This window comes from Caretta caretta, chromosome 10 (assembly GCF_965140235.1).
Source record: "Caretta caretta isolate rCarCar2 chromosome 10, rCarCar1.hap1, whole genome shotgun sequence".
NCBI lineage: Eukaryota > Metazoa > Chordata > Testudines > Cheloniidae > Caretta > Caretta caretta.
Genome location: NC_134215.1, coordinates 41,038,675 through 41,051,150, shown reverse-complemented (window position 1 = coordinate 41,051,150; position 12,476 = coordinate 41,038,675). Strand labels below are relative to the sequence as shown.

General features: G+C 52.9%; 1 protein-coding gene across 3 annotated transcripts in view; it reads right to left on the bottom strand.

Annotated features, from left to right (window-relative positions):
* Positions 1-10,104, bottom strand: part of INSYN1 (inhibitory synaptic factor 1) — a 94,405-nt gene extending 84,301 nt beyond the window's left edge. The window contains exons 1-2 of one of the 3 annotated variants that reach the window (XM_048866155.2): positions 9,966-10,104; positions 8,645-9,466 (exon numbers count right to left, since the gene is read on the bottom strand). In XM_048866155.2, the coding sequence (XP_048722112.1) occupies positions 8,645-8,803 (159 nt within the window). In that variant the 5' untranslated portion in view covers positions 8,804-9,466; positions 9,966-10,104. Of the gene's footprint in view, positions 1-8,644; positions 9,467-9,965 lie in introns of those variants that run through there. The other 2 variants (XM_048866158.1, XM_048866156.1) reach the window with 2 other exon arrangements.
* Between the last annotated feature and the right edge of the window lie 2,372 nt (positions 10,105-12,476).

The following is a 12,476-nucleotide window of genomic DNA, read 5'->3' as shown; positions in this document are numbered from 1 at the left end:
TGGATCCTCTCCTTGCCTCTGACCAATGCACCTTTCCCTCCAGGGAGTGACCACAGGCCTCCTCTTTGCAGCCTCCTCCTGCTCTGCCTTCCTGGCTTTACATGCCTATCCCAGCTCCTCCCAGCTGGGCTTCCTCTGCCTTTAGGCTCTGCTTCCCCTCCTGGTGCAGTGTCTAAGGTTAATTGGCCCCCCGGCCCCCATTAACCCACTCAGGGCTCATGTGAGGTGGACAGCCCGACACACATGGTTGAACAGAGTGTACCACTGCTCATCTGGGGAATCTGGAGTTTACTCACATTTTCTTTTATTTACAAATCTAGCCAAATCATTAAATAAGGATTAAAAACAGCATGGTCACTTCTATGTGAAGGTGAGTGCCCAAAAACAGTCTAATGACACTTCTGGCTTTCGCCCAATGTCATGCTAGCCTAAATCCCAATCATAATACGGGCATCTTGGCTCACCCACAACATCTGCCAGGCTACTGCTCAGCCTGGAATGCCAAAACGGTTAGTTTACCCACTGCTTTTTTTCCTCACTAACCTCCCCTCAGTGATTTCACAGCTTTCTTTGCAATGAGACATGGGGACATTTCTCTCCTACTACAAGGCCCAGCTGTGATTTTTCATGGCATCTGCTGTGCCAGGTAGGAAAGTGTGTGCAACTGCACTGTTTGTGTTACATGACAATGTAATTGCTGGCAGAGAGAACACATTTTCTCTGGATAATTTTTGCGGGGCCAGAGGGCAGATAGGGGAAGATCCGGCCTTGAGTGCGAATACTGGCAAAGGAAACGATGGTGCAGAGGTTTCACACAGCTCAGTTCACAACTTAGCTAGACTCTGTGGGCCAGATCCACAGCATATGTGAATCGATGTAGCTTCACTGAAGTCAATGGACTTACCCCAAAAATACACCAGCTGAGGATCTCATTTGCCTTTCACCCTGAGACTGACATAATTTTCAGCCCTGGAACCTTAAAGGGACATCAGGGCCTTAAAAATTACCCTTGTCTGAAATTATTGCACTTGCTACAGCTGTAACACCTATAATTCCCGTAACAGAGATGGAGGAAAAAACACTCTCCTCCCTCCCACCCCCACCCCAGAGAGCTTTGTATATTTGACTGTACTTTTTGTCCAGTCAATTTCCCTGCTTCTTCTGTGCAATCGATTAGTCAGTTTCCTCACTTGTCCGCATGGGTCTTTCAGGCAGCAACAAGGGAGAAACAAATATTGTTAAATTAGAAAACTGTGACTATAAAAGCAGGAGAACGGGCAGGGAACTACCAGGAAGATTTAGGGCTTGGAAGCAGTTAAACAGATTTTTGATTTTTTTTTTTTTTTTTTAAGAAATAGACTGCACTTCAAGTGGATGGTGTCCCTTTAAACTGTGACTTTTCCTGCTCTATATTTCTCATCCTGTGGGATGAATTGCATTGAATAGCACTGAATTCCTGCACAAGACATCCCTCCATCCTGCAGGATAGGATATTTGAAGGCTTCAAGGTTGTACTTTGAGTTAGTTACAAGGATGTTTGGGGTTGTGTCTATGTCGTGAAAAGGAAAGGTGATGTTCTATAGTGTATAAGCCCCCCAACACACCCTTCCCCGCACACATCCTAGCTTTCTTCCATGTGGCTCTGATCCAAATATCACTGGAAAGCCTCCTACTGACATCAGAAGGTTTTGGATCAGGCCCAGCTGTTGCACCAGTGTGGATAGTCAGTTAAATGCCCATTGCACTAAACAAAGGGCCAAATTCATTCTCAGCTAAGTCACACCAGGCATGAATCTGGCTCCAGCTGTCCACCATGACTTGCTACAGTGGGAGTTAATGTTGATTGACTCTGCCAGCAGGACACCTATTTCTATCCCTGATTCTTATCCACTCCATTCCTGCACTTGGAACAGGGGCAGAGGAAGTGGGGGCAAAGATTGCTTCAAGCCACCTTTGCATTCCCCATATACTGAGGCTGTTTGGGGTCCAGTACAATGCCTGACATCAGTTAGAGCAGCCACAGGGCTGCTCTTACTTATGCTGTGCTTACCATGGCTCCTGTAGGTGCTGGAAAGCAGTGAATAACTGGAGAACAGAGTGCTCCCATCAGCTCCCATCCCTGCCCGGGCACATTCCTTCCCTCCCACCCCCAACCTTGCTCCTTTACCCATCCCTGCCCGGGCCTGTGGAACCATTACCAGAGAGGTGTAAAGGGGCTTTAGTGGAGTTTTCTGAGATTTACTCTTTACTCAGAATGCTTTCTGCAAATAATAGTTAGTTTGTACCTCACACATGAGCAGTTTGCTGTGACTAGTGTGTAGTCAAAATTCTAGCTGTTTTGATTGGCCACAAAAGTCACATGGTATACTAGGGAGCTCTGATTTCACAAACTTTATTCTAAACTCACGTTTGTGGTTTCATTACAAAAGTGAAATTCATTTTACAGAAATATTTTGCACTATTTCTTGAATATTAGCTGTTCCCTCAAAACCTCCCAACCACTAGGAGGCACTGTGGTCTAGTAGTCAGGGCACTGGACTGGGAATCAAGAGACATTGGGTTTATTCCTAGCTCTGCCACTGACCTGCTGTGTGAGTTTGCTCAAGTCACTTCCTCTCTTCGTGCCTCAGTTTCCCATCTTACCTTTTGTCTCTGTTTAAATTGTAAACTCTTTGACAGGGGGCTATCTTTCACTAGGTGTCTGTACAATATCTTCCCCAATGCCACCTAACACAATTTCTAGTCTTACTTGAGGCCTGTAGGTGATAGTGTAATATAAATAATAATACAGCAACTGGCTGCAATTTTGGGGCAACAACACCACAAAAAGAAAAGGAGCACTTGTGGCACCTTACAGACTAACACATTTATTTGAGCATAAGCTTTCGTGAGTATCTGATGAAGTGAGCCGTAGCTCATGAAAGCTTATGCTCAAATAAAGGTGTCAGTCTCTAAGGTGCCACAAGTACTCCTGTTCTTTTTGTGGATACAGACTAACACAGCTGCTACTCTAACACCACAAAAGGGTCACAAAGACAGGGAAAAGGTTAAAAATTTCAATGCAGAGTCTCAAGAAAGATTTTGCCCAATTCAAACACTGTTGCCTATGACACGGAAGGGGTGAGCTGGTGAGCAGACTCCGTGAGCGGGTGACCAAGTGTTCTTCTCCAACGGGACACCGTCCACCTGATTTTTTTTTTTAAATCGGTGATTCCAGTTTAACCCCCCCACTCCAAGTTTGATTCTGCGAGTTCACCCTTTAAACAGCATGGCTGAGATTGTCCTTTACATTTAGTTCTCTTTACACTGCTCTGGCCACATTATGCAGGAAGTCAGACTAGATGATCAGAATGGTCCCACTTGGCCTTAAATATCTGTGAATCTGTGAAAGGGGTCTTAAAGTGAGCATAAATTACATCCACTCTCATTGTGAGCCTCCTTTAAACTGCTGGTGTGGTGTACAGAGATCTCAGTGTAGATGAAAAACCAGCTTCAAGTTCTGATTATTTTTTTAAATCCTTTACAAGATTTTTATAAGAGTTTTTCAGCTCCCTTGCAGATGTTTAGAAGGGTCTTTTCTGCAAGGGAGATGCCGACTGATGGACTATACCATGGAATCAGTGAAATGGATTCTACACCAAGTGGGTTCAAGTACATAAAAAAAACAAATGGAAGAAAAATTCTCCCTTGTATTCGTTTCAGATTCAGCAATCATAGGTATGTCTTGGCATGACACTTGGTTTCCATGGTCAGGAAGAAATGTTCTTTTTCAAACTGCCCTTTCAAAACACTGCTTCCAGTCCCAAGGATAGCCCCTGTCAGAGTATAGCCATTCGGAAGTAGGTCAAGCTGTAGATCTCAGGTAGGAGCCAGTGCCATTAAGCTTTGCTTAATGGATACTGACCATGTCCCCTATTTTAAACATAAAGCACTTTCCCAGGTGGAGAGTCACATGGGGAAGGCAACGACCTCATCTGGAGTACTGTGTCCAGTTTTGGGCCCCACACTACAGGAAGGATGTGGATAGATTGGAGAGAGTCCAGCGAAGGGCAACAAAAATGATTAGGGGTCTGGAACACATGACTTATGAGGAGAGGCTGAGGGAGCTGGGATTGTTTAGCCTGCAGAAGAGAAGTATGAGGGGGGATTTGATAGCTGCTTTCAACTACCTGAAAGGGGGTTCCAAAGAGGATGGCTCTAAACTGTTCTCAATGGTAGCAGATGACAGAACAAGGAGTAATGGTCTCAAGTTGCAGTGGGAGAGGTTTAGGTTGGATATTAGGAAAAACTTTTTCACTAAGAGGGTGGTGAAACACTGGAATGCGTTACCTAGGGAGGTGGTAGAATCTCCTTCCTTAGAGGTTTTTAAGGTCAGGCTTGACAAAGCCCTGGCTGGGATGATTTAACTGGGAATTGGTCCTGCTTCAAGCAGGGGGTTGGACTAGATGACCTTCTGGGGTCCCTTCCAACCCTGATATTCTATGATTCTATGACCAATCTGCTGGCAAAACTGGGGTGCTAGGTGTGGATGAGGAAGACTTATCCCAGCTCTTGGGGAGTTCAGCTTGGAACAGGAAGCTTCTTTGAAACTTCGCGTGCTAATAAATAATGACAACTGGCTCTTATCGAGCACTTTTCCCCACAGATCTCACTGCCTTCCAGTCTGAAGGATCTCAAAACATGTTACAGATTGATACATACAGCAAAGACTTCAGCAGCCCCTGACATTCTCTCTCTTCCGGGCTGAGGCTGGGCAGCTGCGTTACTTGTGACAGCTTGGAGCAACAATGAGTTATAGTTTTGGCCAGGAAGCGAAGAAGAAAAATGCATCTGATTGAAATGGCAGCAGTTCAGTATAATTAGCCATAGTGGCATTTGGCCAGGAGGTTGGAGATAAGGCCCTTTGCTGTTGTGAAAAGTTCCAACAGGCCTTGAAAGTGCACAAGTGCTCTGGATTTCCATGTAACATCTCACTCATTAAACACTGCACCCGCATTGGTTCAGTCCTGACTTAGAAGGAAGAGAGCCATGTACTACGGGTCGGCTTCTGCCACTCAGCTTACATGTGCATTCCTCAGAATCATGACCTGGCAAAACTAGGGCAACTCAGGCACTGAATCATCCAACTCACCTCTAGGCTTTTCCCTGGAGGTCTTCATTCCAGCACTGACCTGGCCTCATCCCTGTACTGACCTGCCCTCATCCCACTCTATCAGCTCAGACAGGATTCCACGGGAGTCTCAGCTGCAGAGTCAAAAAATGCACAGGCTCCAAGAATCCAGCCTCCAGATGAAGGACTCCAACTAAGCAAGAGTGTCTGGTCATCTCCAGTGGGCATGAGCCACATGCCCACATGGAAACTCATTGGGCACTCTTCACTTGACATCACCTCCAGCGCAAGGGTGCCCTGTTTTAGGCCCTTTCCCAGCTCAGCCTCTGTTACTAGAGTTTTCTGTCTGAATCGCTCTGCTAGGCCGATTCTCAGGATTTGTTACAAGAACAATGCTTTGCCCTTTCTTCTGAGGCTCTCAAAGCACATTACGGACATGACAGGATTTAGCCTGGTGAGGCAGATAGATATCACTCTCCCTGTTTTACAGGGGAGGAAATTGGGGCACAGAAAGGCCAAGTGACTTGCTGAAGGTCAAGAATACCTTCCTATGCCTTAACCACATGGCCCAGCCTCCTTTCTGGGGAGCTGAAAGACACGTCTCTTCTAGAGCTACTATTGTGTTTCCAGCCAGAGGACAGCAGCTACCAATACTTTTGCTTTCTCTCTCTTCTTCCCACCAAGCCCTAGCTCTGCTCCCTAGTCTAGTGTTATCATTTCTAATCTTCCCCTCTGGCAGGTATTGATCACTCTCCAAAGAGGAGAAGGATTAGCTGTTAGTCACATAACACTTGGCTAGCTGGTTGGCCTTTTCCTTCCATCAAGCAGCCCATGATTCTGGCCACCTGCATCTCCGCAACAGGGCTACAAGTTTGCCTAAAGCCCCCCAACAAACCAAATGTGACCCCATAGGCACATACCATCAGGATGGTCCTGATGGTGCATGATGCCTTCTAGGCTCCAAAGTGTCCCATAGGGCAAAGAGGGGAATGTGTGTATTTCACAGACTCCCTGGTGCTGAAAGCAGTCATTCAAGAGGGGTTTGATCATTGCTCAGACACACAGAGTTTCTCCTGCTGCCTGCACCTCCCACAGCACAGGTTGGGCCGAGTCAGGAGAGAGATGTAAAACAACAAGCCACAATAAGCAACCTGCCCCTCTGTCCTCTGCAAAGCCTTCATGCCCACAGATTCTTCGCCCCAATGGAAATCCAGTGAGCCAAGGAATAAGTGCAGCAGGATTTACCCCATAGATTCCTATGCAATTGCTGCTTGCATCTCCCCACCCTGTCTTTGATCCTTGGCTGGTTTTTTAAAGCTCTGCTATTATTTTCCAAGATGGGTTATTTTGGGCAAGGCTCCAGAGCTTGATTGTGGCTGTGAGCTCTGGCCAAGAGGCATGGAGAGGTATAGGACTTCCAGTGCCAAGTGGGGATCTGGCAAGCTGGCTGGCTCAGTCAGCTCCTCCTCACTTGGACTGGGTGCCACGTGCACTCCCTTTTGCATCTATGGCCCTGCCTTTGCCACGTCACTAGTGTTGCCAGCAGTGCTAAGATGGGGTCTGATCCAAAGCTTACTAGAGTCAATGGAAAGACTCCCGTTGACTCCAATGGTTTGGATCAGGTCCCTGGAGCCTCAGCTCTGCTCCCCAGCCATTCTATCCATTTCCCCTGCACAGGGGTGCAAGGTTGAGGAGGGGAATTCCTTGTGATGCTGTCCACCATGCAGGCCCAGGCACAATCCAGACTTGGGAGGAGCGCAGGAGGGGAGGCAAGAGCAAAGAAAGATACCCTTGGAGCTCAGCCAGAGTTGAATGTGGCCCAGTATGTTTTCTCATGGACACGTTATAGTGAAAGCTAGTCATGCCCAAATGATTCCCAGCAGGAGCTTCTATTTTCACACAGGGAAATGTTTGAAATTTCTGCCCATGCCCTTTGGAAAAGCTGAGCCAGCTTCTTCAGCTACTACTGCTTCCTGGCTGGGGGAGTGGGACAAAAACCCATTTAATTCACCATTTAAGGGCCAGATCCTCAGCTGATGTAAACCAGCAAAGGGCTGTGGAAATCAATGGAGAATCTGGCCTTGAGATTTTAGCAGACTCTGTTGATGCACCACCCAGTTTGTGACATCACAGCACTTCCTCCTGCCCAGCCTGACAGACGCAGGCCTGCCACCTGGACAAACCGGCCAAGGGAGGTTGGAAATAACTTGCATCCATGGCAAAATTCACTCATATGAGGGACAGGAGAATTGTTGGCCTGAGGGTTAGGTGGAGGCCTCCTGGATCCTTTGATTTCAGGGTTTCTCTGTGAGATTTGCTGCAGTCTACAATGTTATGCCAGCTCCCAATTAACCCCTCCCCCCCATCATTAAGTTTCTCTCTTTCTGCTTGAAAGATCCAATCTTCACAATGCCAAACTGACAGGCTGCTACTCTCGTCACCCAGGGCAGCATGCAGTGAACTGTAGCTAAATATTCAATCGGATTCACCAGATCAGCCTTAAGGAAGCAACGCTTATCTGGTATCATTTAAGGACAGGGGATGTCTCCTCTCTCCACCCCCTTTTCTTTAAAGAAGGCAAGGAAATTAAACACAAAAAAACGACCTGACTGCAGCACATAACAGTCCAAAGCACAGCAAGTCATAACATCCAATGGGGAACCCAAACAACACTAGCTCTACTACACTGTTCACACAGGTGGAATGTCTAGGTTACTTCTGTGATTCACAGACACAGCTTGGTATATTAGGACCTGATCCACATGGGGGCCTATTGGACCCAATCCTCCAGGGGTCAGATGCCCCGAGCTCTACACTGGCCTCGATCCTGTGTGGAGCTGGGCAGCCCATGGCATTGAAGTCAATGGAGTCAAGGGCAATTGGGAGCCCTTCTTGCTTCTTGGAAATCATCCACCATAAACATAAAACAGGCACAGGCGGCCCTGCTAAGGGCGCTGCTGGGACTGAGCTGTTGCATTCGCTGATTTGGGGAGCATCACCTCTCTCCTGTGAAGGGCTATCCTGAACATGGAGATGGAGGAAGGCAAAAAAATGGGGGCCGGATTTTCCGCTGACATGGTGTATGTGTGTGGTGGTGGGGGGGGGGGGGGTGTCATGGACTTCTCCACAAAAAGAGTGCAAATCAGACAGCAGTCAGGATATGCACTCGTGACTTGACTGTCTGGGGTTTAGGGCAATAGGGGAAATCTAATTTGCCCCCTACACACACACAAAGAAGCTGTACCCACAATAGGGGACCGGGACAGATCGAGGACCAGATGGACACACACACACAGAGGCTGGACACACACACAGAGGCTGGACCCACAACAGGGGCCGGGGAGACAGATACACACACACACTCAGTACCCACAATGGAGGACACACTCACATACACACACAGGCTGTACCCACAACAGTTTGCTTCTCCTAGCCAGGCCTGCTCCATGAAGGGAATTCTTTAGGCATGGCAGAGCCTGGAACTTTGGCCCGCTTTGGGACTCCCCATGGTGCCCCCGCCGCAGCGGTGCTCACCTCCCGGAGCTCCTTGGCTACCTCCTTGAGCTCCTGCAGGATCCCCTCCAGCTGCCCGATCACCATTTTCATGCGGCACCTGATCCGCTGCCTCTCGCTGCTGCTGCCGCCGGCGGGGTCTTCACTGGGCTGCGTGTTCTGCGAGCCCCCGGAGCTCATCCTTCACAAGCTGCCTGGGCGCCCGGCGCTGTCCATTCTGCTCTCCCCCAGCCCGGCCTTGCCTCCGCGGAGCCCCTCTCGGCCGGGGAGAGCTCACCATCTTAACGTCCCACGCGCCAGAGAGCCGCAGCCGCGCTCTGCCTCTCGCCGCTCTCCGCACCAGCAGCTCACAGCAGCGAGGCGCGGGGCAGGACTAACCAAACTCAGCTCCGGGGACCCAGCCGCACGCCCACGGGACTGGAGCGCTGCCCGGTCGCAAGGAGCCGCCTTGCGCCGATGGAGATCCACTGGCAGGCGAGCCCTGAGTGATTCCTTCCCTGCTCCCGGCTAGCGAGAGAGGGCGGGCAGTGCCCGTCTGCCCGGGTCTTGCCGGCTCTCCGGACAAGGCATAGCTCCGGATGTTTTATAGAGGCTGGGAGCAGCGCCGCCTCTTCCACCTGCTCAGTCTCTCCGCCTCGTTTGTACCGCGCACTGAGCCCCCATGGGCCGGCTCCGGGCACGGCGGCCACCTGTCCGGGCGAGCTTCGCCCACTTGGCTCAAGGGCAGCGAACGATGATCCTGGGATATTCGCAGCAGGACGAACTCGGAAAACGCTTCGCAAGATCCACGGCGACTTCCAGGGCCGGGGCTGGTGTCCTGGGGCTCGGGGAGCCGCCGGCCTCCTGCGGAGAGACCAGTAACGCGTCACTGGGCGAGCCGGGTTGGGGCCCCAAGGGCCGGGCTGGCCCTTGGCTGTGCGGGGCGGGACAGCTTCGCCCCGTCCATCCCTGCAAGGGCCAGCGGGGCGCCCTGAGGCCAGCCTCCGAGCCAGGATCGCAAGGGTCCCCCCTCCACCCACGACCCTTTCTTTTCCGGGAGGGGACCCGGATTTGGAGCCGGCTCCGCGAGGACTGTTGGCGTCAGCAAAAGGAACCAGCCCCTCCCGCAGACTCCCCTCAAGCCCAACTCCTCCCGGCGCAGTGACCAGCCACAAGCCCTCATCGCTGGGGTAGGTTAAACGAGGATGCTGCATCCCAGCTTCCGGCTGCCGGCTCTGCGCACAGCTGGGGCGCCGCGCCGGCCTGTCAAACGCTGCCAGCTCTGCCATCGCAAAGTTTATCTACCAGCCACCCCGCGAGAGCCATAAGCCAAGCGAGGCGGCCACGAAAACCAGCAACTTACTAGCCCGGCTCTCCCGTCTCCTGCGCAGGGGCTCCGGCTGCGGTTGCCCCCGGGGTCACCAGAGCCAGCTCCGCGGCTCTTCTTGGCTGCTGCTCCCGGGAGATGCCATCCTGATCCGTCCCCCTCCTTGCCCCTTGGAGCAGAGCCTGCCGGCGGGCAGGAAGCGCGGAGAAGGGAGACTGGCGTGGGAGGGGGAGCGCCCTGTTGTTATTCTGGCTGGATCGCCGAGAGTGGAGGAGCGGAACCGGCTCACAGGAGGAGGGGTGCTGCCACGCCGTGTGCGGGGGAGGCGGCCGCGCACCCCCCCTCTCCAGCGCCACAGTGCAGTGCCACTCGTCCGCCTTCGCTCCGGCGGCCCATCGTGCGCACAGAGCCCGCGGGCCGCTCCACAGGTGCCAGGGTCTGCGGCCGACACACAGCCCTCCTGGGGGTCCTGCGGCTGGCCGGGAGGGCTCTGCCAGCGGCCGCCCCGGAGCTAGTTGGCTGGGCACAGCAGCCGGCACGGCTCCCGCTGCAGCGGCAGCTCCTTGAGCGCGGGGCTCGGCCCCAGGCTGGGCTGCTGGCTGGGAGGCGCCGGAGCTCCCCACATGGCGGGGGGGGGGGGCCGGCGGCGAGCGGCTCAGATCTCTCCTTTTCGCCCGCCCTGGGAGGCTGGTGCCCGGCCCCTGGTGCCCCGCTCCGCGCGGGCAGGAGCGGCCATGGAGGGAGCCGCAGTGGGAGCGCGCCGAGCCGCGCGTCCTGCCTGGAGCCGGGCTGGTGCCGCCTGCAGCCGGGGCTCCGCGCACGGGCGTGTGGCTGGTGCTGTCAGCGAGGGGGCAGAGCCAGGCAAAGCAGCCGGCGCTTAAAGGGGCAGAGCGCGCCTGGCCGCCTGCGGCAGAGGGGGTACCAGCGCCCGGCTTTGCCAGGCGAGAACCCCTCCCGACCCCGGCTGGCTGCAGGGCTGGTCAGCTCCAGCTGGACCCCCCTGCAACGGAGGGCGGTGGCATTTAAGAGGCAGGAAACTGAGGCACACGGAGGGGCAGAACCATGCCCCATCTCCCAGCGGCCAATGGTAAAGCCGGGACTAGAGCCCCTGTCTGCGCTGCTCCATGGTGTATCTGCTCGATCACGGGGAAGGTATCTGGGCTGGTAGTCTGCACACAGGCCTGCTGGCCAGGAATGCCTGGAGTCTAACTCCACCTTTGCTACAAACTGGGAGCATGGCCCTAGGGCACGTCCCACTCTCTGCCTCAGTTTTCCCCTGTATACCACCAGACCCAGCTCACCAGTTACATGGTGGTTCATGAATTAACTAATGTTCCCAGGGTAAATCCCCACCCTGCTTGGCCACCCAGAGCCTTGCTCTTCCCCTGCAAAGAAGCCACATAACTGCAGTCAGCAGCCTCCTGTGGCCACCACTAAAGTGCAGGGGAGGGCGAGCTTCTGGGGGGCTCCAGAGAGGGGCCAGTAGATTTGACACTTAACCCTGAACACACCTACCTGCTATAGACTATAAGGCAGCTACATCCCTGCTGCACAGGTGCCCCTGCCCTTCCTTCAGGCAGTGGTTCCCAACCTGTGGCCCTTGGGCTGCTTGCAGCCCAATCAGCACAGAGCTGCGGCCCATATGACCTTCTCAGGGCCATACAGGTAGTATTGGATGCGGCCCACAATGGTAAATAGGTTGAGAACCACTACTTTAGGGGAAGGGATGGTCCCGCCCTGCCATGGGTCCTCTCTCCCATGCCCATGTGGACTCTGCCCTGCTACAGTCACGGAAGGGTAAGAGTCTCCTCTCCCACCACGTTGGTTCTAGGCTGGTCTGATTTACACTGCTGGGAGTAAGAGAAGACTCAGGCCATGTGTCACACTGCACAAAGCAGAACTTCAGAGCTGCTGGGCTCAAGGAGGCAATCAGCCCTTCACTCCCAAGCCCTTCATCTGTGAAAACAGCCAGCACCCAGCCCTCTAGCTGCAAAGAGCTGGGATACCCAGAAGCAGCTCCCAGGAAGGGTAACGATAGCAGTGTGATTCAGAACAAGGTAGGCGCATGAGTGCACCAGGGAGCCACCACTGCAGCTGGGAGCGTGCGGCCAGCTCAGGTTGGCAGACACACACTAACTCTGCTCTAGCTGCATATCGGGGGGTAACATGGGCAGCTCAGGCTAACTACCTGAGTATTCACTGGTCCAGCTGCATTGGAGGCTGGTGGCTAGCCCAAGCCCCACCTGTGCTTCCCCCAGTTACAGCTAGCCCGAGCAGAGGGAGTGTGTCTGTCTGCTCAAGCTAAGAAGCATTGTTGCAGCTGCAGTGTAGATGTACCCTCAGAGGAGCCTCTCCATCAGTTTCACTGTCCTGCTTTCAGATGCCCCCAGCCGCCCCTGGAAGATCTCTGTAAAATGAGGGCCAAGTTAGGAAAGGGCAAGCCATACCAATGGACAAGCTCAGTGAAAGGCAGCTCTTCCCTGCAGGGGCAAGGAGGGGTCATCTAGCTTGTCTCTGGCGGTTCATAATGCTGCTCATCATTGGTAG